Source organism: Halichoerus grypus, chromosome 7, assembly GCF_964656455.1.
Source record: "Halichoerus grypus chromosome 7, mHalGry1.hap1.1, whole genome shotgun sequence".
In the NCBI taxonomy this organism is placed as follows: Eukaryota; Metazoa; Chordata; class Mammalia; order Carnivora; family Phocidae; genus Halichoerus; species Halichoerus grypus.
This window is the reverse complement of record NC_135718.1, coordinates 9,545,154-9,571,179: the sequence shown is the minus strand read 5'-3', so window position 1 is coordinate 9,571,179 and position 26,026 is coordinate 9,545,154. Positions and strand designations below refer to the sequence as shown.

The 26,026-nt window shown below is 50.0% G+C and overlaps 1 protein-coding gene across 1 annotated transcript in view; it reads left to right on the top strand.

Moving 5' to 3' along the window:
* BTBD16 (BTB domain containing 16) overlaps positions 1-25,322 on the top strand; it is a 42,985-nt gene extending 17,663 nt beyond the window's left edge. Inside the window, exons 9-17 of the mRNA XM_078076905.1 lie at positions 953-1,022; positions 2,305-2,435; positions 9,672-9,791; positions 18,766-18,857; positions 19,702-19,784; positions 21,324-21,401; positions 22,958-23,056; positions 24,429-24,617; positions 25,254-25,322. Coding sequence (XP_077933031.1) covers positions 953-1,022; positions 2,305-2,435; positions 9,672-9,791; positions 18,766-18,857; positions 19,702-19,784; positions 21,324-21,401; positions 22,958-23,056; positions 24,429-24,617; positions 25,254-25,322 — 931 coding nt within the window. The remainder of the gene's footprint in view (positions 1-952; positions 1,023-2,304; positions 2,436-9,671; positions 9,792-18,765; positions 18,858-19,701; positions 19,785-21,323; positions 21,402-22,957; positions 23,057-24,428; positions 24,618-25,253) is intronic.
* Positions 25,323-26,026: the final 704 nt, after the last annotated feature.

Here is a 26,026-nt window from a genome sequence, read left to right as displayed (position 1 = left end):
CTTGTTTTAAAGGTCAGAGGAGCAAGGGCTTTGGAGATAATGAGCCGTCATTGCATGGATGAGCAAACCTTGGCCTGCCTGGGGCAGATGGGCCTTGCACAAGATTCTCCAGAGTTGTGGCGGGTATTAGAGGTCAGATCCAAGTGGGCCTGGCACGCAGCTGGGCTGACTTACCTGCCTTTGAAGGGCTGATGGTACAGTCGGCAGGGGTGTGGCAGCACAAGCCCCAGTGTGTGTGTGTGTGTGTGTGTGTGTGTGTGTGTGTGTGTGTGTGTGTGTGTGTGTGTGTGTGTGGTTGGGGGGATTTGTGCGTGTGTGTGAGTATGTGTGTGTAGCGGAACAGAAATGCCCTGGGTCACCCTGATAGCATCACAAATCCAGGTGCTGGACGAGACCTCAAAGGTCATCTTGCCTGAGCTCCCAGCAAGGTGCAAAATCACCCCGATGGCTGCTTAGGTCTGGATCCCACACCGCCAAGGCCGCCCATCTTTGGGGGGTGCGGTGTGTGCATGCAGGTTCCAGCGGGTCCTGTTCCTTGGTTTCGTGCATCACATCACTGCACTGGCAGAGCTGGGATCAGGCTCGCTGCGAGCGTGCATGTACGTGTGTGCTTCAGGCTTGCCTCGTGTCCCCTGATCTGGGGAAGCCTGGCCAATGAGCCTGACAGTGAGAAAGGGGGAGCACACGTGAGCATGCCAGCCTCCCTGGAGCACCAATTTCTGTACCCCAACCCCAAACCCAGCTCATTCTGCTCGAGTGTCTCACTGGCAAAAGCCAGCACATGAAGAACACGGTGCCTGGTGGGCGGCGGGACCAGCACCTTCCACACACCCCCTTTTGCACCTCGGTTCCCACCCCGTCACCATCCTGGAGTTGACGCAAACCTCTGGGGTTGCCAGCTTCGCTGAAAGCAGCCTGGGGCCCTCCAGGAACCGCACTTCTCTCTCTGCAGGTGTGTGGTCATGATGATGAACGGACTCATGCCAAGCACCATCAAGAACTTCTACCTGGCCGGCTGCAAGGTGAGGGTAACCTGGATAGAGCGCATCACACCTGGGGACCTTCAAAGCACCTCAGGCTCTGGGATTTTACCCACCAGGCCCAGCTCCAAAAAAAATCTCTCTGAAAGCACCCACTTACGGGTACCAATATTTTATTTTGCCAAGGAAACAATTTTAAAAATCATTTTATTTTAAAAGGACATTTTAAAACCAAATTTTTTTTAAAAAAAATTGAGGGGAAAAAAAAGCCTTAAAATTAAGGGGGCAAATAAAAGCACAGCCTTTCTCACCAAAATAACAATCTTCCAGGACATTCTTGTTGGAGTCGGGTGAAACTGTGTGTGTCCCCCTGCCCAGGCCAGTCACTGTTCTGTATGGGCAATAAATGATATCATCTTAAGGGTCACATTATCAGAGGAGAACACTGAGACCCAAGGAGGGGAGCAACCTGAGCAGGGTGACAGCTTCTGAGTGGCGGTGCTGGGCTCGAACCCCAGGCCCTCTGGTCCCAGCCTTCCTCTGTGAGGCCACCATTGACCAGGAAACAGGCACATCTGACCGTCACGTTCAGTTCGCGCACAATCGGCACATCACAGTGCCCTCGTGATGGCCTCTAAGAAGGTACTCACTGCGTCTTTTGTCAAAGACAATGCGGTGCCCTCACCTTCACGCCATCAGGAACTAGAACGTCACTCTTTGGGCAGCATCTCTGCATTCCGGTCAGCATTTCTCGGCCACTCTTTGGCCTTGGAAGGACTGTCACCCCGAGGACCTGTAAGGTGTACTAAGACCCTGTTGAGGTCCCTGGCCCTGGGAGAACTTTCTCATTTTCTTTGGACTTTGATGTTAGGGTACGTGCCCCTACCAGCCTCCCTGTGGGGTACACGCTGCAGGCCCTTCCGTGATCAGTGACTGACTTTAGCCCAGAGATTTCAGTGTGCAACCCTGTGGTCAGACCACCGGGGTTTGCTCCCAGCTCCGCCATTTGCTGCTTGTATGAAGGTTGGCAAAAGCAACAATCTCGGGGCCTCAGTTTCTCCATCAGTAAAATAGGGATAATAAGGAACTGACCACATAGGATCGTGGTGAGGATTAACTTAAATCAACCTAGTGCAGGGCCGGGAGCAGAGCAAACACTCCAAAAACGTTATCTGCTGCAGTTTATGTATTTAGAAGAAAAGGTTTGAGCGCGTCTGGGGCAGGACACTCCTGGGAGCCCGCTTGTAGAATAGCCACAGGCCAGCAGAGGGCGCCGAGAGGCCAGGGATCTTTTTTATCCATTGGCTTTTCTTTTCCTTCTCAGTACAAGGAAGAGCCGCTCACCACTGCCTGCGAGAAGTGGCTGGAAATGAACTTGGTCCCTCTGGTGGGGACACAGATCCACCTCCGGAAAATCCCACAGGAGCTGCTCCACAAAGTGCTGCGGTCCCCCAGGTCAGAGCTGGTCCCCAGGGGTGCTGTGTGTGGGACCAGGAGTTGAGCCTGGAGTGGGCCTGGGGCAGCAGGGCTGGTCCTGGGAGGGAGGTGCTCCAGTGGGGCGCACCCATGCCTCTGATGGCCAGGCCCAGGGTTCAGCACCTGCTCCATCCCAAACTCACCACCATCCTGGACAGCCAGCCCCAGTTGGGGGCCAAAACGTGGAGTAGCAGGGGTGGGGATGGGGATGGACTTCCCTAACCCTCTGGGTGCCTGCTGTCTCGTTACCCGTATGGTAAATAATTCAGTAATTGCCTATGTAATTAAAAAAACATCCTGACAACATTAATATACATTCACTGTGGAAAATGGGAAACAGAAAAATCAGAAGACAGAAAATAAAACCTCTCACCCTAAATCAGTTCCTAGCTTTAGCCCTGACTCCTCTCCCAAACAGTTCTGACCCAGACCTCTGTTTGACTAACAACTCAAGCTAACACCCAACCCTTGGGGCCCCACCCTGTGTTCCTCCACCAGCTGCTCAAGCTAGAACCTTGGGAGTCCTTCCACACACCACTTGGCCCTCACCCCCTAGTGCATCAGTAACACTTCCAGACCCAGCCCATCTCTATGGGCTTCTCTTCTTGGGCACCAGCCAGAGGCCAGACCTCCATCAACTGTTGTCTGGACCACTGCAGGGACCTCTAACTCAGGGTCTTGTGTCTGCTCTTGACCCCCACCAAGAGCGTCTGTAGCCGAAGGGCCTTTGGTGTGCCCATCTGCCCCTCCATCTCACCAACCATGAGGCATCCATGGGGCTACGTTAGATTCCAGCCCTGCTGAGCACCTGCCACCCATGGGTATGCTCTCCCTCCTGCCTGAAATGCCTGGCTCCTGGCTGGCTCGTTCTGGTCATTCGAGTAATTCATGGAAATGTCCCCAGTGCCTGAACTTTTAGGTTATTTCTAGTGTTTTACCAATATAAATATAGCGCCTTGGTGACATCCTTCAACAAATATGTCTTTATCTCAGATTATTTTCCCACATTAAATTTCTAGAAGTGCAAGGACTTTCTGTTTTTGTCACAAGCGAAAAGTATCACTTGAAAACAATTTCAAACTTAAATAAAAATTATAGGAATGGTACAAAGAATATTTATATGCCCTTTACCCTGTTTTTTTTCAATCTCTGCTGTTTGCTCGATCATCTGCATCTGTGTGTAGCTACGTACACACATCTTGTTTCTGAAGCCTCTGGGGGCAAGGTGCATGCATCAGGTACCCTTTCTCCTAAATGCTTCAGTGTTTATTTGCTGAGAAAAAGAACCTTTTAATGTGGTCACAATGCAGTTATCAACTGCAAGCAATGCAGCACTGATGTGAATACCTAACATCGTGGGCCCGGTGCTCTCCTTTATGACGTTCTTTCATCCAGCGCAGGGTCTGCTTTAGGGTGACAGATTGCATTTACTTGTCAGGACTCTTCGGGCCTCTTTATTTATTTTTTTAAAGATTTTATTTATTTATTTGACAGAGAGAGACAGCGAGAGAAGGAACACAAGTAGGGGGAGAGGGAGAGGGAGAAGCAGGCTTCCCGCTGAGCAGGGAGCCCGATGCGGGGCTCGGTCCCAGGACCCCGGGATCATGACCTGAGCCGAAGGCAGACGCTTAGCGACTGAGCCACCCAGGTGCCCCTCTTTGGGCCTCTTTAAAAGGCTCTTGATACCCATTGCCAAGTTACCAAGATTGTATCCCCTCAGGGTGAATTTCAAAAGCGAGAAGTAAATTCTAAATATTTTAGCTGTATATTAGAGATGAAATGTTTACTCATGCTTATGGGATGGAAGGCATTCTGATTTCAGAAATTAGATCTGGACAGATTCATTCCACTGTTGATTTGAATTTACTGAGTGGCTTGCAATGCCCTCACACTTAAAGAGAAAGGAGGTTGCTAGAACAGAGTTCTGGTGTTGAGGGAGACTGTATTATCAGGTGGACCTCGGGAACCCCAGCCCGGGAGCACCCCGAGGGGCCCTGGGTGGGCTCCTGGTGTCGTTCTGCCCCACTCCCTGCTGCTTTTCCCCACATGTGCCCTCCCCCACCCTCCAGCAGAGCAAAGGTTACGCAACCGTTGAAGAAAAGATAAACATGGCATCCCTTAGACTTTTCCTAATGCTGTCCCTCCCTTGGAAAGACTGAGCTGTCGCACCCTGGTAGCATTTAACCAAGAAAAGGGAAAAATTTTCTGACCACAGCCAGAACCCCGGTGATGGAATGGGCCTTACAAAACGTACATGAGCCAGGGAAAGAGGTCAAGTACATTCCACGTCAAGCGTCTAGACGCACAAACTTGGGGAGACATGACTGATGTGGGAATGGGGTCCTGCTCCTCCGGCCCCGCCCCGGGAGATGTCTACGCCAGTCCAGAGCCGTCCCAGCAGTAGGAGGGAAGAGCCCTGCATGACCTCGAGCACGTCATCAGCTTGTGTGCTTTGGAGACACCAGGCCGACTGCGCCCAGACCTCAAGTTCACATCCCCTGAGGCAGATTCTCCTCGGCCGCCCTGGTGATGTCCAGCGGCCACCTGCTTTGAATCTGGAGGGAGGTGGGGAACAGAAGGTGCTGGAAGACGGGCCTCAGCCATACCCGGCGCCTGGTAGGGTTGTGAGACATTTACCCAGGCTCAGGCTCCTTACCTGGGCACGCTCATCGGCTGGTGGATCTGGCACCTTGGACCGCAGCTGATTAAGAACAAACCTTTGGGGGCACCCGGGTGGCTCAGTCGTTAAGCGTCTGCCTTCGGCTCAGGTCGTGATCCCAGGGTCCTGGGATCGAGCCCCACATCGGGCTCCCTGCTCGGCGGGAAGCCTGCTTCTCCCTCCCCCCCTGCTTGTGTTCCCTCTCTCACTGTGTCTCTCTCTGTCAAATTAATAAATAAAATCTTAAAAAAAAAAAAAAAAGAACAAACCTTTGGATGCGTTCATGTTTATCGAGCACTTTGGGGTATGTGCCTTGCTCTGTGCACTGTCCCTTCCAAGCCCCCGCAGCCCTGTGTGACATACAGTACAGTTACTGTCCCTAAGATAAGAGGGATAATAAAAGGCAGGGCTGGGCTCAAGCCCAGGGCTCAGGCTCCAAAGTCCAGTCTCCCACCCTCCACGCTGCACCGTCTCTTCATTTGCTCTGGAGGCCACGCTGCCCAGCAACCAGGACTCTGCTAGGACTGGGTTGTCCTGGCAAGTCACATGGCCCCAGAGCGGCTGGGTGGCAGTACCAGCCCATGAGGGGTCAGGGATGGCACCTCCCCCGGGCCCACTTAGTGTAGACAGTGGCCCGTCCCCCGGCTTGTGGTCATGGTGTTTGGGTCTCTAAGCCTCATGGGAACAACGTCCATCTCAGCCGATGCTTCAGCTTCTGGGCCATTCACCTTCCCTTTCTGAAGCCCTTTGACCTCATCTTCCTTTGGGTTTCATAAGCAGCGTCGCCTAAAATACAATTTTCCTGACCTCCGGGGCCTCTGGGTTTTTATTTCTTTGCCTGGGCCTTGGGTTGCCAGTTAAGTCTCTCTTTAGAGGTCACCACTAGGTTACCCTGGTCCGTGAACTCTAATACTATGAAAGCTGCATTCCAAGTTCTGCTTTTCTGGAAGCCAAGCTCCTGGTAGACTTAGGAGAAGTGGAAAACTCCATCAGCTATCCAGTTCCTATCTGCACAGGAAACTGCCCTAAACCCAGGCTCTGCCCACTTCTCCCGGGCTTCCTGCCCATGACACCGTCTGGCTTGAGGGCTCAGGAGTTCCCAGGAGAAGCCAACCCTGTCCTCCACGGCAGGCCTGTCCCACATCTGGAGCACCGTGGGGCATGGCTCTCCAACATAACAGTTCCTCAAGCTGATGCTTCTCTGGCTAATGGCAACACCATCCACCAACTATTGAGCACTTGTGGTATACAGGATACTTTGAGTGGGTTATCAGCCTAACTCCTCCAGCCACCCAGTGAGGTGGGTACTGTTACCTGTGTTTTCACGTGTGGAATGGAGGTTTTGGGAAATGAAAGGATTGGCTCAGATTCCCTGCGTGCAGCATGAGAGTTGGGATTTGAACACAGGTCTGAGTGACCTCAAAGCCCCAGGTGTTTACCGGCCCAGGCCACTGCTGTGCTCTGCACGAGGCCTCATTTTTCCCTATTGATAATCAAGATCAATAAGGATATTGATGGTTAGTTTTTATTGTAAAAAAATTTTAAAGGTAGGAGGAGAATAGAAAACACAATTGGACCCACCTCCCAAAATGAACAATGACATTTTGTCATAAGAAAGAAAACATTACCAATAAAGCAGAAATCAACCATGCTCCCTCCCCAGCATCCTCTTGGCCTCCCTCCCTCCCTAAAGACAATCAGACCATTGTCGTGGGCCTGCATGAGCCCAATCCATGTGGTTATATTCTTACTACATATATGCGTGTCCATAAATAATGTGTAATATCGTTTCGTAAAAGCTTAAACTTCAAATCAGTGTTCTCATGGTGACTGCAATGTTCTGCAGCTTACTTTATTTACTGACATAATGTGATGTGTTCTCTCCATGTTCATACTTACATATCTAATTAGCATTTTAAATTTGATGTTGTACAGGGTTCCAGTGAATGAACAGATAGCAATTTTTCATTCCCTTCCTAATGGCCTTTTGTTTTATTTTGCTTCATTTTTTGTTGGGGCCATCAGTACTGCCGTGGGCACCCTTGGGCATGCTTTCTTGTTTGCACTGATACTGCTTTCTCTCTAGTCTGTACTCAAACGGGGGCCTTTATTACTTATGTATAATTTTCTAAAAAAAAAAAAAAAGACAAACTGTCTTGTTAACACTTTTCTCTTAAAGAACAAATACCAGTTACCTCCCAACGGCTACTAGTGAGCACCAGTAAACGCAGATAGAACAGTCCAGACGTTCACCTGTGTGGGAGGGAAGTTCAGGATCTCTGTGGGTTCTGTGAGGCCGTCAGAGCTCCTAAGTAAATGAAAATATGTTTGAATGTCCTCAGCAGGAACCAGTACTTTAGGGTACCAGTACTTAGCCTAAGGACAGAGGGCTTGGGGCACCTCCAGTGGCTCAGTCAGTTAAGAATCCAACTCTTGTTTTCGGCTCAGGTCGTGATCTCAGGGTCTTGAGATCGAGCCCCACATCAGACTCCATGCTCAGTGCGGAGTTGGCTTAAGATTCTCTCTTCCTCTCCCTCTGCCCTTCCCCCACTATGCATGCACACGCTCTCTCTCTTTCTCTCAAATAAATAAATAAATCTTTAAAGACAGGGGGCTTTATTTGAACAGTTACTCATCATAATAAAAGTAAAACCAGGACCCTGATTCATGGAGCCCCAGTGACTCCTCCCATGTTGCTGCCTGCTCCTCGGGGCTTGGGGACCTGGGGCTTGGATTTTGCACCAGGAGTCACGTAGCTCCCCAGCCAGAGCTGGTTGGTGTCCTGGTGGAGTTCTATGTGGGCACATCATATCCTAAGTGGCTCTGTGACATCCCCCATCATTCTCACCATCATGGCCCAGACAGTGACAAATTTGGTCCCGTCTAGCCAGCGTCAAAGCCCATGCATCTGTAGGTGGCCTAAAAACAAATAAGAGCAAAAAGACATTCTCCTGTGGCCAGAAATAGTGTGAAAGGTGGGTGGGTGACATTTCCACTTCCCTTTAGAGTCACCACTTAGCTTGGGTCCCACCCACCAAGACCACTCAAAGTGGTGGGTGCAGCGGCTATGAGAGGTTTGGAAGCCAGCGCGCCGTCCCCGTGCTCAAGATGGGAAACATCCAGGGGTTTAAGACATGTTGAAATGACCTGTTAGATAGTCAAGTTGTTGGAGGCTTTAGAGAAGCTCTTTGGGAGACCTCCTTACTTTACAGAGTTGACGTTGTGGGGGGTGACACTTGCTCTTTCTCACCACTTGTTTCTGGATAAGAAGTCTCACACCACTGTGGGCGGAGTGTGGGCTCTGCAGCCAGGACCCAGCCCTGCCCCTTAGGAGGCAGACCTGCCGTTCGCTAGCACGCGCCTCCGTGCCAGGCACTGCGCTAATGACCCGTGTGTGCCATCAGCTCGATAGTGACGTCCCAGCCAGAGCCTGTGACTATGTTAGGTTGCATGGCAAAGGGGCAAGAAGGTCGCAGGTGGATGACCTTGAGCTGGGGAGGGTTGCTGGATCACCCAGATGGGCCCAATAATAATCCCAAGGATCCTTGCACCTGGAAGACAGAGGCAGGAAGGTCAAGAGCCTGAAAGAAATGGGAAGGTGCTGTGCTGCTGGCCTGAGGTTGGAGCAAGGGGCCACAAGCTGCGGGATGTGAGTAGCCTCTAGAAGCTGGAAAAAGCAAAGAAATGATTCTCCGTAGAGCCTCCAGAAAGAATGCGGTCCACACCTTGATCCTAGCCCAGTGAGATCCGTTTTGTTCTTCTGACCTCCAGAACTATAAGATAATAAATGTGTGTTGTTTTAAGCCACTTGGTTCATGGCAGTTTGTTAGAGCAGGGACAGGAATCTGTGCCGCTCACGTAGTTTCTAGCATCTTCTATCACCACTATCTACGGATGAGGGAGCTGGGCCTGTGGGGCCACCAAGCAGCCTGCAGGAGGCCCCATAGCCAGCCTGGGGCTGCACTGACCCACGCCCAGCTCTGCCCCCAGAATCCTGCGGACTTACTAAGGTGTTTTGCCCTCAGTCGCAGCTGGGACTAGGAGGTGAGGATTGACGCATTTACCTCAGGTGCAAAATTTAAGGGGGGCACCAAAAGACCTCAGCTGCTGAGATAAGTATATTGCGGTGCAATGTTTTAAAATCAAAATTAATGCAAAAAACCACGACGAACAAAATATTAAAATTTTAAATAAACGTGGGGTCAGTCTGAATTTATGTATCTGTAAGAGTAAGGAGTATATCCCAACTTTGCAGGATTGTTGTACGGAATTAAATGAAAGAACAGATGAGAACGTCTCGGGCGCACCTGTCTCATTAAAGCTGCCCGTTTCTTTGGCAGTGCAGCGGGTGGGGGTCAGGCTGCTGAGGGCACATCCCAGCTCCGCCGTTCACCGGCTCCCATGACCTTGAGAACATCATTTAACATCTGTCTGAAGTGACCTACAGACTCAGGGGTGGTGTTGCCTCATTCCTAAACTCTTAACTTTTTGTTTTTTCTTAAAAATGGCGGGAGTTGTTGCTATTCCTAAAATTTCTTCTCTTTTATTTCGGCCAGGTTGTTCACTTTTAACGAGTTTCACCTTCTGAAAACGCTACTTTTGTGGGTCTTCTTGCAACTGAACCACAAAGTCCAGACGGTTCCGGTGCATGAAACTGTGCTGGCATTTTTTAACAGGTAACATAACTTAGTGCAGATTGGTGAAATGCACATACATTGGTTTTTTACTCATAACATCCTGGAGGAAAAGCATCAATGATGTGATTTTTCATAGCACCATCCAGAGTGCACAGAATGCAATTTTCTTTATGGGACTTAAGATTATGGGATACCTTGGAGACACTGGATTACTTGAAAACGTGAAGAATATGTAGGTGTTATAATTTGAGATAACCATGTGCTTCTGTCCACTTGTTCTGTCCAGTAAGAGACATGATGCACAAAGTACTCCTTTTATTCAGCAAAATTTATTATTACCAAACCACACTGACCTTCAAAACATCATGTTTAAAATGTATCTAGATGAGACCAGGTCGTACTCACTTATGTTTCACGGTAGCGTATGACATTCTGAATGTTCTAAACAAATGGAAAAGCATTTGAATGCACAAAGGTTTCATGGAATTAGCTCAGTTTCTTATACCCTCTAAACTTATGAATTCTAGAAATTCTAGATCTCAAAAGTTCAGTGAAAAATAATAATTTCAGTTTAATGGACACCATTTAATTATGCGTACTAAGTGCAGTAATTCTGATAAGCATTTTCTATTTGTAATCTCATAAGACTCTGGGGCTGGTTTCATTCCCATTTTACAGATGAAGAAACTCAAGGTGGAGATGAACTATCTGTCAGAGATTATGCAAGTGATGGGGTCTGACTTGAACGCAGGCCTGCTGAATCCCAAGACACTTTGCTGCCGGTTCCTAGAACGGCCGATAGGATTCCTCTCTTGTGCCCGCTCCAGCTGGTTCAGTAATAGCTCCCTGGACGCTGTGTTCAGAAAGATTCTGAGGCTGCCTCTAGGTTCAGTGTTATTGTTAGCTGAGGACTTGCAGGGCATCCTCCCCTCCCTGGTCCACTCTCTGCTGTGGGAGTTTTCTATCTGTTCAATCAAGAGTGCCCCCCATTAGCTCCACAGCTGTGGCAGCTTGAGGGCAGGGAGCAGGGTCGGGGGGAGGGTGAAATTGGTAGTTTACGGGCTCTCTGGCCTCAATTAATACTTTGTAAATTCGCTCCCGTCACGCAGGCTGGCTGTGGAGTGTGGTGGCCCTGTCGCCAAAGACAGTCCCAGGCGGTCCTCAGAGGATCTGCCTGGAGGAAGTCAGGCATGACCTTTGTTGTTAGGTTGATGCACCTTCCCCCCAACCTCAGCAGGAATGGGGCTTCCAGGCACGATAAGGTGTGTTCAGGGAAGCCAAGAGGCTCCGTTTCTCGTGCACATGTGAGTTTCACAGATAAACACATCTTCCACATATTCATCAGTGGATTGACCTGTTTAAGCCAGGTTTCATTTGCATTGTTCTGAAGCATTTAATCCTTTTCTGGAACATCTGCGCACCATGTTAACTACAGAGCTCATTTTTCCTGCCTCATTATTTGGGGAAAGCAGTATTCAGTGCCAGAATGACATGCACTTTGCTTAGTTTCTATATAATTTGCTTTGAACGCAAATGCTTAAACCACGCCCCTCCCTTTTAATAGCCCAAGAGACTTTTTCCTATGAATCACACGCACCAGGAAAACTTGCTATTTGGCTCCAAGTTAGCATTCGTACTGGAAACGTCTTAGAACCAGGAGGTAGGAAATGAGCTGGGATGTGGAAACTGTGTTTTTAATGTGGGAGAAACAGTGGGAATGAGGCTCTCAGGTGTGTAGCCCCCTCTGCTGAGAGTGGGGTATCCTCGGTTTTCCTGAGCTGGGGCCCTGAGACTCCTCCCTGCCATCATTAGCTTTTCCATTTCTCTCCCATCTACCCTGGTTCCATTTTGAGCCCACATTCCCCTCCATGGCCTTTCCCAAGCCCCCGATGCCACCTTGCTCCTGGTTGGAAACCACTTGTGAGTTTCCATTTGGTGTCCATACCTCCTACCTGGGCCCGTGTACTCCAACCTCAGCGCAGGAGAGACTCCCAGCGGCCCGCGGGCCTACCTTCCCTCCAGCTCCCCTCCAGCAAGCTTCGTGCCCCTCCACCCCGGGAGAAGAGACAGACCGTCTGGGCCTCGGTGCCCTTCCCCAGCAGTCGCCTAGGCCCACCCCCAACCTTGAGGACCATGAGCCCATTTTTAGGATTGTGGGTGGTTCTCCTCCCATCCCAGTTCTTCTGCCCCAGAACAGTGGCACCTTTAAGGTTCTCCCTCGTCAATGGCCTCCACCTCCCCAGTGCATGTTCCCGGAGGCCCCAGACTCCTTAACCTCGGTGATCAGCACTCACTGCTTCTGCTTACCTGACCCCAGCCCGCTCTGCCCCCCTCTGCCCGTCTGTCCATGGCGGGGCCTCCCCGGAAAGCCTCTGTAACCAGTCCCTACAACCACGTGGTGTGCACCTACATCCTGCCTCCCCAGGAACATCATGAGCAGCTTGAAGGAAGGGCGTGTGGGCCTTTACTTCACTCCTAGCTTCCCGGCACTGTGCTATGCACGGAAGGGCTTACTGAATGATGAGTTCCCATTAGTCGTTCCCGTGTAACTTGGTTCCGCTCACAGAAGCGGGTCTTCGTATGCTGATGCAAAATTCAGAGAATGCCTTGTCTATAGCAACTAGAAGTAACAGGGCTCCCGGGCAGGTGACTGAGGGCGGGCGCCCATTTGGTGTTCTAGACAAGGAAAGTTCCCAGGCTTTCCTTAGGCTCAGGGAGAAATTACGTCTTGGTGGGTCTACCCCAGACATGGCAGTGGGTGGTGGTGGTGCCCTTGCTCCGTATTGGCCATCCTGTCCTGAGGATCCCCGGGGCTGACCTGCAGCAGGGCAGGGTCTCGGGTCAGTCGGCCCAGCCTCCACGTCAGAGGGCTTGGAGCAGTAATTGTGTAAAAATAGACCAGATGCCCCTTTTCTGATCTGTCTTAGCAATGTCCAGAAAACAAGCCAGGAGGCCAGGTATTTGAATAGTGCCTGCAAATAAAGACACAGGTCCAAGCCTTTCTTATTCTCCCATTTCCTTTTATTAATTGATCTTTCAATTTTTTATTCATTCAACACATAATTACTGAACACGCACTCTATGCCAGGGGCACTGATGGAAAGATGAAGAGGAAGTTTCTCTGCCTAGCTAGATATGTATGAACATCTTCCAACTTATTTTCATTGCTAAGTATAATATTATAGGAAGGGAACACTCATACACATACACACACACCGCTCAGCACCCACAGTCTGTTTTCTGGCAATGGTTAATTTAGAAAAACAAATGGGCTGGCCAGAATTAAATTTAACATTTCCTTGTAGGAAAAACAAAACAAAACAAAAAAGGTAAACAAAGCTGTTGCCTCTGTCCACAGAGGAAAAGTCACCTTTTCTTTCCAGTTAGCAGTCTGAGAAGTCCAGGAAAGCTGTAAAGGCTCCTCAGTTGGAGTAAAGCCAGAGGCAGGGAAACTTTTCACTTTATTTTTATTTTTTATTTTTTTAAAGATTTTATTTATTTATTTGACAGAGACACACAGCGAGAGCGGGAACACAAGCAGGGGGAGTGGGGGAGGGAGAAGCAGGCCTCCCGCCGAGCAGGGAGCCCGATGCGGGGCTCGGTCCCAGGACCCCGGGACCATGACCTGAGCCGAAGGCAGACGCTTAACCAACTGAGCCACTCAGGCACCCCCTTTTCACTTTTTTAAAAGCACATTTTTAATCAAAGTATAAAATACACACTGACAAGTTCCCAAAGCTGAAGTGGATTTCCACAAAGCGCTCACAGCTGTGTGCGCGGCACCCGGCCCCAGAGACAGACCCGGCCAGCCGCCGAAAGGGTCTTATCTCAGTCCCCACCGTTCCCAGAAAAAGGCAAACAACATCCTGGCTTCCTTTCCTTTCAAGATGTCTTGGCTGCTTTTGAACTTTGTATAAATAGAATCTTACAGTACACATGTTTTAAGGTCTGCCTTCCCTTTCACTCAACGGAGCATCCGTAAACTCCGTCCAGGGACAGATGGCCGGGGAAGGCAAGGGGCGTGCTCAGGATCCTTCAGCAACGTGGTGGTGGAGTAGGGGCTGACCTGGGTCTCCCTGATCTTCTATTTCGAGATTCTCTGGGTTGAGGGAAAGTCATGAATAGACCTGTAATTCTAATCCTTAACAGATTGATTAATCACTAAATGGACCCCTCTCCGACACGAGGATGGGTCCCAGCAGTGGGCTTACAATCTCTCCAGAAGGAGGTCACTGAACCCCGCCAGTAAAGCCAATTTCCACATGATCCCAACTCCCAGATGTCCGTGAGCACTGCAGCTGAGTCTCCCCTCCTTCCTCGGCCCTATCCCAATCTGACCCAATCTTTACAGCACGGGCCAAGGACTCCTCCAGGAAGCCCTCCCAGATCTCACCTGCCTACTGGACAGATTCCTCCTCTGAGCTTCTCTCTTTGCAGAGAGAACAAGAGCACATGCTGACCGTGTGAGTGGGCACTGGCCTGACAAACCCAACACTATGCTCCCCCCATGCCCTGTGAGGGGAGCCACCCCACCACACCCCACATCCCTGACGCCTGAGCCTGCCGATGTCTCCAAGGACATGCTTTGTGACGCTGTGTGACAGGGCAGCCAGAAGCCATGTGTCTATTGTGATTAATAAGTGGCATTTGCAGATGTGGCCACAGAGTCATCATGAAACTGGGCACCCCTGGTGTGACAACTCTGATCTCTTAACCAGAACATTCATTTTGAAACAACATGGGAGCCATTAAATGGTTCTGTCTCAGATAGCCAAGCCCTGTGCAGGGAGGTGGATGTATTTGGGGGCAACAGGGCTTCTCATGACCGGACTTCGGTGTTTCTTGCCTTTTTTATTTCTTCTCTTGCTCTGACCACACTGTCCCTGCTCCCCTAGAGTTTGGCTTTCTGGAAGCTGAATCTCCTTTGTTTTCAAAGTCCCTAAATATTATTGATCCCTATGCTTTGCTAAGTTTTCACTTCCCTCCTGTGGCTTCTTGGCTTTCCACCCAAACTGGGTAGCCCCAGCGTGTCTTCTTCAATAAGAGTAGAGACGTGGTAGGAGCCCAAGGGTTGTAAAGTGTCCGATGCAGGAGATCCTTACAAAGGGCAGAGAAGATGACCGTTACACGGGATTTCTAGAACCAGTTCTGCCTTTGGGCAAAGGTCAAGACCAACTTGGGGTTGTCAAGACATCGAACAGGGTCTCAGTGAATATCTGACAGGAGTTGGCCTGGCAAATAAGCAGGCAAGAACAGCAGGTGGGACCCCATAAAGCCCAGGAAAATCAGCTTGCAATAGCCTGGTCTGTGTGCACATGCGTGTGTGTACGTGTGTGCACATGCGTGCGCTGGGGACGGGGATAGCTGGCGTTCCTCGAAGAGACACTGTGGGCAAGTGGAGGGAAGGGAGGGCAGGATGGAGGCTGCCACGTTGGTGGGGCCAGCTCCTCACCCCTTTCATTCACTCAACATATTGCAAGACCGCTGAGCGCCAGGCCTTGCAAGAGGAGCCGAGAGTAGGTGAGCAAACAAAACAGATGCCGAGCCCCATCTCTGTGGCATTTACCACCTCAGAAGCAGAGACAGACAATGCATTCGGTAAATAAGAGGTACGTTAGCAGACGGCGGCCCGGGTCCTGGCTCCTGGCTGGCTGAAGGTGCCCAGGTCTATACCGAGTTACGTTTTGAAAAAAGCCGTGTTCCATTCTCATCATGAGTTTTTGCTCCAAAGTGTGCAACTTTTTTTTTTCAAACTTCCCCTTAAAATATAAACTATTATTTCATGTATTGTTCATAGAAATGAAGTGATGTTTTAATCCTCCTCCTTTTTTATTGTGGTAAAATATGCAGAACATAAAATTGACCATTTTAACCATTTTTATGTGTTCAGTTCAGTGGCAGTAAAAAAATACCTCACACTGTTGTGCAACCAACACCTCCTTCCATCTCCAGAATGTTTTTATCTTTCCAAACAGAAACCCTGTATCCCTTCAGTAATTAAGGGCTAGCCATCCCCCTGCCCCAGGACCCACCGCTCTGCTTCTCTGTGAATCCCACTACCCTAGGGACCTCGTGTAGTCGAATCGCATGGTATTCATTCTTTTGTGTTGGGCTTATTTCTCTCAATATAAAGTCCTCAAGGCTCATCCGTGGAGTGTCATGTGTCAGAATTCTGAAGTGTGTATTTTAAGGCTAAAATCTGAAGTCCGGGGGCAATGGGGCCCTGAGTCAGAGGCTCACAGGAAGGGTAAATGACCGACATGTGACGGGATGGGGGAAGTGAGAAGACTGTGGTGAAGAGCAGCTTTACGATCACAACCTGTCCCAGTCAGAGGGACACTCGTCCTGGGCACTGCCTTTCAGGAAGTCTGTGGGGGATTTGTCCCCGGGCCCTTGAAAGCAGAGCCCGGAGCCAACCTGGGTGTGTCTTCCAGTCTCAAGGCCTATGAACTGTCCTTCCCGAAGGGCTCGTGACCCAAGGCTTTCTTGAAGAGCTCGAAGAGGCAGACACCATGGCCTGAAGCTTGCCCCAGAGCAGTCGGTGCTAAGCCCAGAGAGATCTTGGCACACACAGCACTGAGCTCCAGGCGAAGTCATGCTAGCATCCAGTCCCGCCGGCAGACCCGTGCACAGAGGCCCCCAGTGAGGTCAGCTTCCTCTCACTTTGTGTCAAGTGGGGTGAATGCACTCAGGGTTGAGCCCGAGATAGTAGGCGCCTTTGCCTCCAGACAGTGCAGAGGAGCCAGGGGAGGGGAAAACGCACGGGGCTGTTCTCAGGAGGCCTGGGGACAGTCCTGGCTCGGCGACGGTCGACCTCACCGGGCTCCAGGGGCGGGGCTGTGCGGCCCGGTTCCAGGTGTTGGACCACAGCCCTCTGATGCTTATGCTGTCAGATTTTAGAAAATCAGTAGCGGAGGCCACCACTTTCTTCCTCTGAGGTGGCCCCTGGCTTGGACCATTTAGAGGGTGGCAGTGATCATGAACGCCATGCACTTAGCTGGCTTGAGTCCAGGTCCCTTTCCCAGGGACGAGAGGACTGTGGCGGTCATCACGAGGTGGGGAGTCCTTGCTGGTGTACTGTGCCCAGCACCATCACCTTTACTCTTCCCAGCTACCCATAGAGGCACACGTGGCCGTTGTCCCCACGTGACAGGAAGGAGATCAGAGCTCAGGGAGGCTCAGGCACGTGACTGATGGCCAGCCGGCCCGGGACTAGAACCTGCTGTGTCTTGACTCCAGGGCTAAGCTTGCCGAGGCGTGGCTGGACAATGGATGAGCAGCTTCATGACCTCGCAAGTCAGCTGCCACCATTGCCACGTCCCTGTGATCCAGAGGGATCTTAAAGTTCAATCACGTGTCTCAACAGAGCTCTTCCCCAAATCCTCGGAGAGAGGCGGTCTGTCCAGAGAGCTCCTGGCTGATGGGCTGTCGGGTCTGAGCAGCAATCCCAGGGAGACTCAGGGGCCTTGGTTTCCTCTCCCAGCAGCCTTCCCACCAAGCTGCAGAGTTGGTGCCCGGGGGCTTCCGAGTCACAGAAGTGCTGTCCTCTTACTGTCCTTTCCCTTCTGAACTGAAACTGTCTATAACCTACAGCTCCAGCAGGTGCTCCTTTCTCGACAGTGCTGGGCTGTGTGGGCCCTTGCCGAGGGTTCTGGCTCATTCCCCAGAGCATTCCCTCCTTGACACCTGCACCCTGCGTGATGGCACCTAGCTTGTTCCTTCGTTAAATGGTGAGAGAGAGGCAGGGAAGGAGGCTAAGATATCGTGTTCTTGGGGCCCCGGCATGGCCCACACTAGCCCAGCTCCACCTGCTCCGGGTAGTGGAGGGCTGATTCCAAGATCAATAGGATACTGCATTCCTGAAAGTATCAGCCTTCCTTCCTTTATGCCTGATCTGTCCACTCCCGGAGACTGGCACCCAGTGGATTCTAATTAATAATCATTGGATTGAATCAACTCATTTGTCGTGGTGTCCCTCTCCCCTCCCACAACGCCTCACCATCCCTAAACTATCTCCTGGGACCACTCACACAGAGAGTCCCAAGAATTCCCATTTGAAAGCAAATGGTCCTCAGCAGGCTGGCGGGCACCCCCAGCAGAGGCAGGACGCAGGGCCAGAGGTGCATTCAGTCTGGCTGAGACAGGGTGTGATTTGGACATCACTCCTGATTCATGGAAAAATAATCTACAAGAGCCCTTGGCTGGTCTCATACGGATTTGCCTTGAGGGAATGACTTTGCGTTTTCAAAGGGACTTGGAAAAATTACCCTCGTAGTCCCCATTGGTGAAAAGTGACACTTTAATGAAACAAGTTGTTTCAAAACAAGAGTGGTGGGTGTGTGTCTACATGTATGTGTGTTCTCAAAAGGAATCTGATCTCAACCCAGCCCTGACCTCAGCCACGTGTGGAAATTAACTGGCGTTGAATATGGGCAGTAACCGCTGAAGGTGTGATTGGGAAACAGCTACTAGAACTTGTTACCCACATTCCTTCGTTTTAATCCTGCCAGAAAGCACCTTTGAAGGGCCTACATTGGCCACTATTGAAAGGGCAGCCTGTGGAGAGGAGGAATCCGAAGTCCTGGGTTCAAGTCCTCACTGAGCCTTTGTTTTTCATCTGTAAAATGGAGCTGATGACACCTGCCCTGTCTGGCCCACAAGAAGTTTGTGAGACCCAAGTGAGAAAATGTATCTCAGAATCCTCTGTAAAGTAATTCATTACCGTCAGTCACTTCATAAGTACGCTCCGTGCACCTGCCGTGTTGCTCGGCTCCGTGGTGGATGGCAAGGGGGCTAGAACCAGGGTCTCATTATAACCTCTGGGGTCAACCTTCGCCCGGGCTGCCTCAGCGACCCTCTGCTTCCACACCCCTCACGGGTCCAGAGAGAACCAAGCCCCATCTACCCCTGGCTAGTGAAACCACGAGTCTCTTTGACATGACTTTCGCTACCCCTCGCCAATTCTAGAAAGCAGTTTTATGAATCTCTTGTTCCTCTTTGCACCTCTGCTAAGCTTCCCCAAGAAGTATTCCTTTCTGGATCAGGACACAGGACAGAGCTTGGTGCCGCTCTTCCTTTGCCTGCGTCTGCACGGCATCATCAGAGGTAAGCCCCGCCCAAGGGACTGCCCCCTGGGAAGGCTGTTGGGGACCTGCCCCCGCCCCCAGCAACTCTTGGGAAAGACCCAGTAGGCATTTTTAAAGGAATAGGCTGAGCGATGGCATTGTCCCTTCCAAGTTGTGTGACTTTGGGAAAGTCACGAACCTGTCTGGTCTCAGTGTCCTTGTCTGTAAAGTGGGGGATAGTCAGAGCTTCGTGAAATACAGTAGTGGATGAAGGGCCCTGTGGATCCTGAAAGCCTGTGCACCTGCCAAGGGCTGTGTGAGTGTCATCTAGCCATGCGCCCCCCTCTTCGAGGAGCATCCCCTCCAGGTCAAGCACTCGGCCGTTGGGGCGAAGCCTGTGGTCTGTGCTCCAGACCTGGCTTCCTCAGCCTCATGCACTGGGCCTGGCTGAGGCCTCTGTGAGTTGGAAAGAGGAGGAAGCTACTGGGGAGTGTGTTTGGGGCTGCCCAGGTGGCCCCCCAGGGAGACCTTTGCAAATGAAAGGATATTATCCAGACATAATGCGTAACTCTAAAACCCGGGGATAGTTGATGGACCCCAGGTAGTTTTGTCCAAGTTGCTTCTAGACACCCCAAATACACCCACGATCAGACCCCAACCCACCCTTCTTGGGCAGGATTTCAGCCGGGGGGCTGTAAACACTTTGGGGGAAAGTGCTTGGTGCTGTCCCTTTTGGGCTCCACGCACCTTATGATCCCTGGGGCCCTGGTTAGACCCTCCAATCCTCAACCCTCAGCCCCCTCCTTTTTCTCTCCATAAATTAGCCTTCTGCCGGTCTGTGCTGAATACATCTATAAAAATGTTCTCTTTGTGTTTCTTCCAAGGCAAAAATCTGGAGGAGTTAAGGCACATTAATTTCTTCCCAGAGTCCTGGCTGATCCGGGTTACAGCCAACCATTACCACGCAGTGAGTGGCCAGCTCAGCAAGGAAACAATTATTGAAATTTATTGCTTTTCTGACTTGGCTTTTTCTGGAGATGTGTTTTGCATTTGAAACCTCTGGGCCTTTGAGGTCGGGATGTTTCTGGCTCCTCCTCCAGGGCGGTGGGGAAAGCCAAGCCTGGAGGGCCAGAGGGGGAGGAGGCCAGGTTAGGAGGAACCCAGGTGCCATGCGCATTGCACACTATTGACCCGGAGCCTGAGATGGAGTCCGGGAGCACTGGCCACACCGCCCTCCTGACCAAGCCCCCAAAACACACATGTAACAGGTGCTTGTTATTGGAAATTTTTAAAATGCAGAGAAATTGAAAAAAAGAAAAGACCTACCCTCAGACCCATCACCCAGAGACAACCACTGCTAAGATCTCATTGTGTTTTATTGGCTGCAAACTCTTCCACCAAGAGCATCTGCTATAAACAATGCTTCTTTGCCTTTCCTTTAGTGTAGACAATTCGTGGTGTTCCTAATTGTTAACGATTATAAATGACTGTATGATAAACATATTTGCACGTGACAGTTTATTTTACCATACTTAGAATTGTTTTCTTATAGGAGATTCTCAAGAATAGAAAATACTGGCCCAAAAAGGAATATTCATTTTTGTTCTTGATACATATTAAACATTTAGGACCAAGTTACTCTTCCCCCAGTAATGAATGAGCTTGCTTCGCTTTGAACATGCTCAGCGATGTAGGGTGTTTTTATTTCGAATCACTTTTGTTAATTGAGAAGTGAACAATGAAATCTCGTTTTTCAATATGCATTTCTTTTATTACTAGATTTACTATTTAATGAATATTTTTCCCATGTGGCATTTCTCCCTTTGTGAATTGTCTATGTGAACTGCTGTACTTCTTGTGTTTCTAATCGTGCATTTCTAGGGATGAAGTAGGGCAGTGTTTGAGTTCTGAGGATTTATGAGTCACTGGTTAAAATTCAATTCAGCCCAACAAATACCTATTGTAATGTGCAAACCACAGTGCCCAGTGTCGCTGCCCAGCAGACAATGACTCCATGGAACCGAGTCTCTGTGGGACGTAACTCACATCTATGCTCTAAGAGCAGAGTTGAGGCGGAGACCGTCCTTGGGGCTGGACACCTCAGGAAGTCCCCCCTCCCAACCATTTCTGTTCTTCTGACCCAGCCCACCTCCTTCCTTTAGCCCCTTGCGGCCAGTGTCCTGAGCCTGCCATGTGGGATCATGCTTGTGACTTTATGGCCATCATCATTCTCTGCATCGTGATCAGGCTATTTATGTACACATTTTATTTCCCCGGTGAGACTCCTCAGGCATGTTTCTCATTCTCACCTTTGCATCCTCTCAAAGCACTGAGCACAGTACCACACACAGTAGGCTTCAACAAATACTACAGCCTGGATTAGTGGCTGAGTGTGGGATCCAGAGACAGAACTCTTTTTCAAGCAGGTTTGGGGTTGTGGGATCAGTGAACCGATACACAGATGGTGAGAGATGTATCCAGGTGAGCTTGTGTGCTTCTCTTTCAGCTGGAGAGTGGGGGCGACATGGTCCATGTGAAAGATTTTACCTCCCAGGCTATGAGATTCGGACTGCTCTTTAACCAGGTACGGACCACTGGGCCCAAGCAAGGGGAAGGATTGTCCCCTTCCACACTTGGTTAAGGACCTTTGTATAATCGCTTCTTACCTCTCTTAGCAAGGCCAGGGCAGAAAAGGAAATTGTCGTGTCTCCTTCTGCATGTTCACCACATCCTAGGAAATGAAATTCACAAGACAGGACCTGGGACAGACTGTTCATTCACATGGTGTGCACATCCAAAATTTCTCCTTGAGGGGGACCAACTGTCCTAGTTTTATAGGGATGGAGGAGTTTCCCTGGGATGCAGGGCTTTCTGTTCTAAAACCAAGAAAGGCTTGGGCAAACTGGGATGAACTGGTTGTTCTCTTCCCCACAAACATCAAGACTTGCCAACTGCTCGATGAAGAGATTCCACTCCAACCCTGTTTACGGTTACAAGGGGGAACCTATTTTTTTTAAAGATTTTATTTATTTATTTGACAGAGAAAGAGACAGCGAGAGAGGGAACACAAGCAGGGGGAGTGGGAGAGGGAGAAGCAGGCTTCCCGCTGAGCAGGGAGCCCGATGGTGGGGCTCGATCCCAGGACCCTGGGATCATGACCTGAGCCGAAGGCAGACGCTTAACGACTGAGCCACCCAGGCGCCCCGTCGGGGGGAACCTATTCTGGGTGGATATTTTGATGGGTCCCCCAGATCCAAGCAGCAGGGGGTCAGGGAGCTTGGCTGCAAGGCTCAGTCACCAGGGGAGTATGCAGGACCAGTGGCTGCATTCTTCCTGGGTTCCCTGAAAAGGCACAGTTCTCCAAGAAATTGCTGTTCTCCGACATTTTTAAAAGCCACCCCAGTAGTGATCTCAAAAGAATTTGTGTTTCAGGGACTTGGGGCTCTGAATCTATCATCAGAGACTCCCCTCTGGGTCAGGCCTGGATGGGCTGGGTCTCCCCCCTTGCTTGCAGAGACCTGCCTAAGTAGACAGACCGCCGACCGCAGGGGTCAGGACACCTCGCAATACCATGAGTATGGAGTGTCTTTTATGCCCATCAAATTAGAGCAAATGCTTTGTTCCAAAGGTCCGCAAGCCCCTGAACATCTAAGAACATGCCTAACTCGTTCTTCTCCCCACTAGAGGATGCACAGAGCAGTTAATATGTCACTGAGTGCTAACCTGGGGGATTTGTGAAGTCACTACAATTTGGCTCTTCCTAGGCTAAAATTGCTGTTGTGTTTTATTTTTTTTATTTTATTTTTTATTTTTTTAAAGATTTATTTATTTATTTATTTGACAGAGAGAGACAGCGAGAGAGGGAACACAAGTAGGGGGAGTGGGAGAGGGGGAAGCAGGCTTCCCGCAGAGCAGGGAGCCCGATGCGGGGCTCGATCCCAGGACCCTAGGATCATGACCTGAGCCGAAGGCAGACGCTTAACGACTGAGCCACCCAGGCGCCCCTGCTGTTGTGTTTTAAATCAGCTGTCAAATTAGTCACTTTTGTCTTAGCTAGAATTTGTTTTACTGTGTCCTCTTGCCGTTGAACACTGAAGATTCTTTTCTCTGTCACTTTGTTGTTTATCCTTCCCAATTTAGGAGTATACAACGCATTCAGAAATGATTGCCATATATGGATTCTTCTTTGAGATAAAGGGGATCAAACATGATACTACCTCTTATAGTTTTTACATGCAGGTAAGGACAGAGCCCAGGAAAGCTGTGTCTCAGATAGAGTCAATTCATACTAAATCAATAATAATTGATTAATCATTCATTAATAATGAACATGGAACGTGTTGTAAGCCTGGTGCTAATCATGCTCATATAATGTGATGTCATTTGACTGGTACAACCTTGGGAGGTTGCTGTTGTTGGCCTGTTTAACAGATGAAGATCTCCAAATTGCACATCTTCATGTTTGTATGGCCTCTATTGACAAAGCTGGGGTTAAATTCTAGACTCTGACTCTACATTTGGGGCTCAGTTCATCTTCAGTTCATACGTGGTGGGTGATCCTTTACCGATGGCCCCTCTTCAATGGAGGTAACACGTAGTGCCCACAAGGGAAGAGGGAATGGAATTGTTGAAAGAGGCAGAGTAGGGCGGTGGACAGGACACTGGCGAAGTCAGGAGGGCAGATGGCTTCGCCTCGGTGCTCTTGCTAGACTTTTGGAAGAGCACTGTGTTTAAGAGCAGAGAGTTGAAGTCAAGCTGTGTGGTGAGCTGCGTGACCTTGGCAAGCCGATGAACCCTCTCCTTCCCTATGTCCAGTGTCCTGAGCTTTAAGATGGAGAAGGTAATAGGACCTACCTCACTTGGCTGTGGGCAGTATTACTGGGTTAATTTGTGCAAAGGCCATAGAACGGGGCCTGACACAAAAAGCGCTCTGTGATGATGATGACATTGACCATGACAACTGTGACCAGGGACCACTGTGTTCCACTTAGGATTTGCTTTATAAGTCTCTAAGACATCAAGCTCCTTGAGAAACCATATCTCATTCATCTTTTTCTTATCACCACTAATCATAGTACCCGGCATGCAGGGGATGTATGTTTGTATGATGAGTGGATAAATGCATGAGTGAAGAAAACGAGAGTTTTAGCCCCAGCTTTGCCACCACCTCATTACGTGCCCTTGAGTGAGTCAGATCTCTTCCTTGCGTCAGTTCTTGGTCTTCAGTGACTCAGGCACTTCCCTACATAATGGATTTTACTGGATGGAAGAGATGAATCCTATAACAACGCCCATTGAAATGCTCATGTGAATACTATGTTGGTTTTTAAATTCGGGCCAAGCAATAGTGAAGAACTTCCAATTCAATGCAGCTTGACCTAAAAGCATTTTTCTGGGTTCACCAAACCCCAGTCTGTGAGCCAGTGGTTTTGTATGGTGAGGGCTCCGTGGCGAGCTGACTCAGCAGTAGCAGCTGTTAGGAAATGGGGCCCTGGGGGAATACCCTCTTGCTCTCCGCACACATCGTACAGGAGAGTCAACGAACCAGGTGTCGCTAACTCTGGGTCACCCCGCTTTCAGTTTCACCTAAGGCGGATCACCCTCTTTGCAGAGAGTAAGGCACACTGACTCGGGGTTCCCGTCCTTGCTCTGTGAGCATGGCCCCGTTAGCCTGAGAGCGGAGCGCTTGGTGAAGTACGAGATCAGAGCCCAGACCCTGGTGGACGGCAAGTGGCAGGAGTTCAGGACCAACCAGATCACCCAGAAGTTTGGGTTCGTCAAGCCATCCTGCAAAAGCCACGTGAGTGTCTGTCTTTGACTTTTCTCCTTAATGTCCTTTGTGCTCTTTTTCTCCTCCACCCCTTGTTGGGGGCCTCCCTTGCTGCCGTGTAGGGAATGGGACTCAGCTTTAAGCCAGGGAGTCATTCCCAAGCCTGACTGCGCACCAGAACACTTGGCCCTTTGCATGGTCTGCAGGCCTGAGCGCCACCCAGCTCCTGAGACCAGATATTTCGCAGTGGGGCCCAGGCATCGGCGTTGTTTAAAGCTTTCCAAGCTATTCTCTGTGATGTCAGAAACCAGAATAGCAATTTCCCTTGTGGAGGTGGGCGCAGGGAGGCCAGGATATTGGCTGGGAGAGAATATGAAGAGGATTTCTGAGGTGCCTGAAACGTTCTTTATTATGGTCAGCCAGGAGGACTCACTCATGAAAATTCACCAAGCCGGACCCTTAAGAAGTGTGTATTTTATTGTATTTATGTTATACTTAACTTTTTTAGAGTTTGTTTCAAAGACCTTCCCTAGGTGGTTGCAATGCGCAGCCATAGTTGGGAATGACCACCTTACACAACTGTGAAGGCCTCTCTCTCCCCTTCTCAAGAGGGCAATTGTGTTCATCCTAAAAGCCCCATTTGCTTTGTTTTGTTTCATCTTTTAGGCCTTGAAAGTCCAAACTGTGGGCATCCCAATCTATGCAAGTTTTTCATTCATCTTCCCAATATCTTGACAATTTCCAGAAGAATCTACGGGATTTCTTTTCTTCCACCAGTCTGCATAAAAGAAAATAAAATGACATTGAAGGGACCGCTCAAGCATTCAGCTGACTTTCCTAGTTGGCCATGGTCTTAGTAGAACTTTGCCCACGGTCTCAGTCAGGTTGCTGTCACAGAGTACCACACGCTGGGGGGCTTATAAACAACAAACGTTTATCGCTCACAATTCTGGAGGCTGGGCGTCCAAGATCAAGATGCTGGCGTATTCAGGGTAGGGTCTGGAGAAGACTCGCTTCCTGGTTCATAGACAGCCATCTTCTCGCTCAGTCCTCACATGGTGGAAGGGACAAGGGGGCTCTCTGGGGACACTTTGTAAGGGTTAGAGTGGTGCCCTTGTGACCTAATCACCTCCCAAAGGCCCCACCTCCTAATACCATCACCTTTGGGGGTTAAGATTGAACACAGGAGTTCTGGGGAGATGTTCAACCCGGAGCACCATATTTGTATCATTTGTGGATGGAAAATACCAGACGTGAGTTCCATTAGCCATCCTTGACCTCAGAGCACCCGGAGGCCAGCCCTAATTTGTTGCCTGTATAGGAGCACTGTAATGGGAGCATCAGCAATGACAACATACTCCAACTGGGAGCACCAAGCGCTCTCCTTTTCATGATGCATCTCTACCTGCGCACAGGACACACCTGACCTCTGTCCCTCA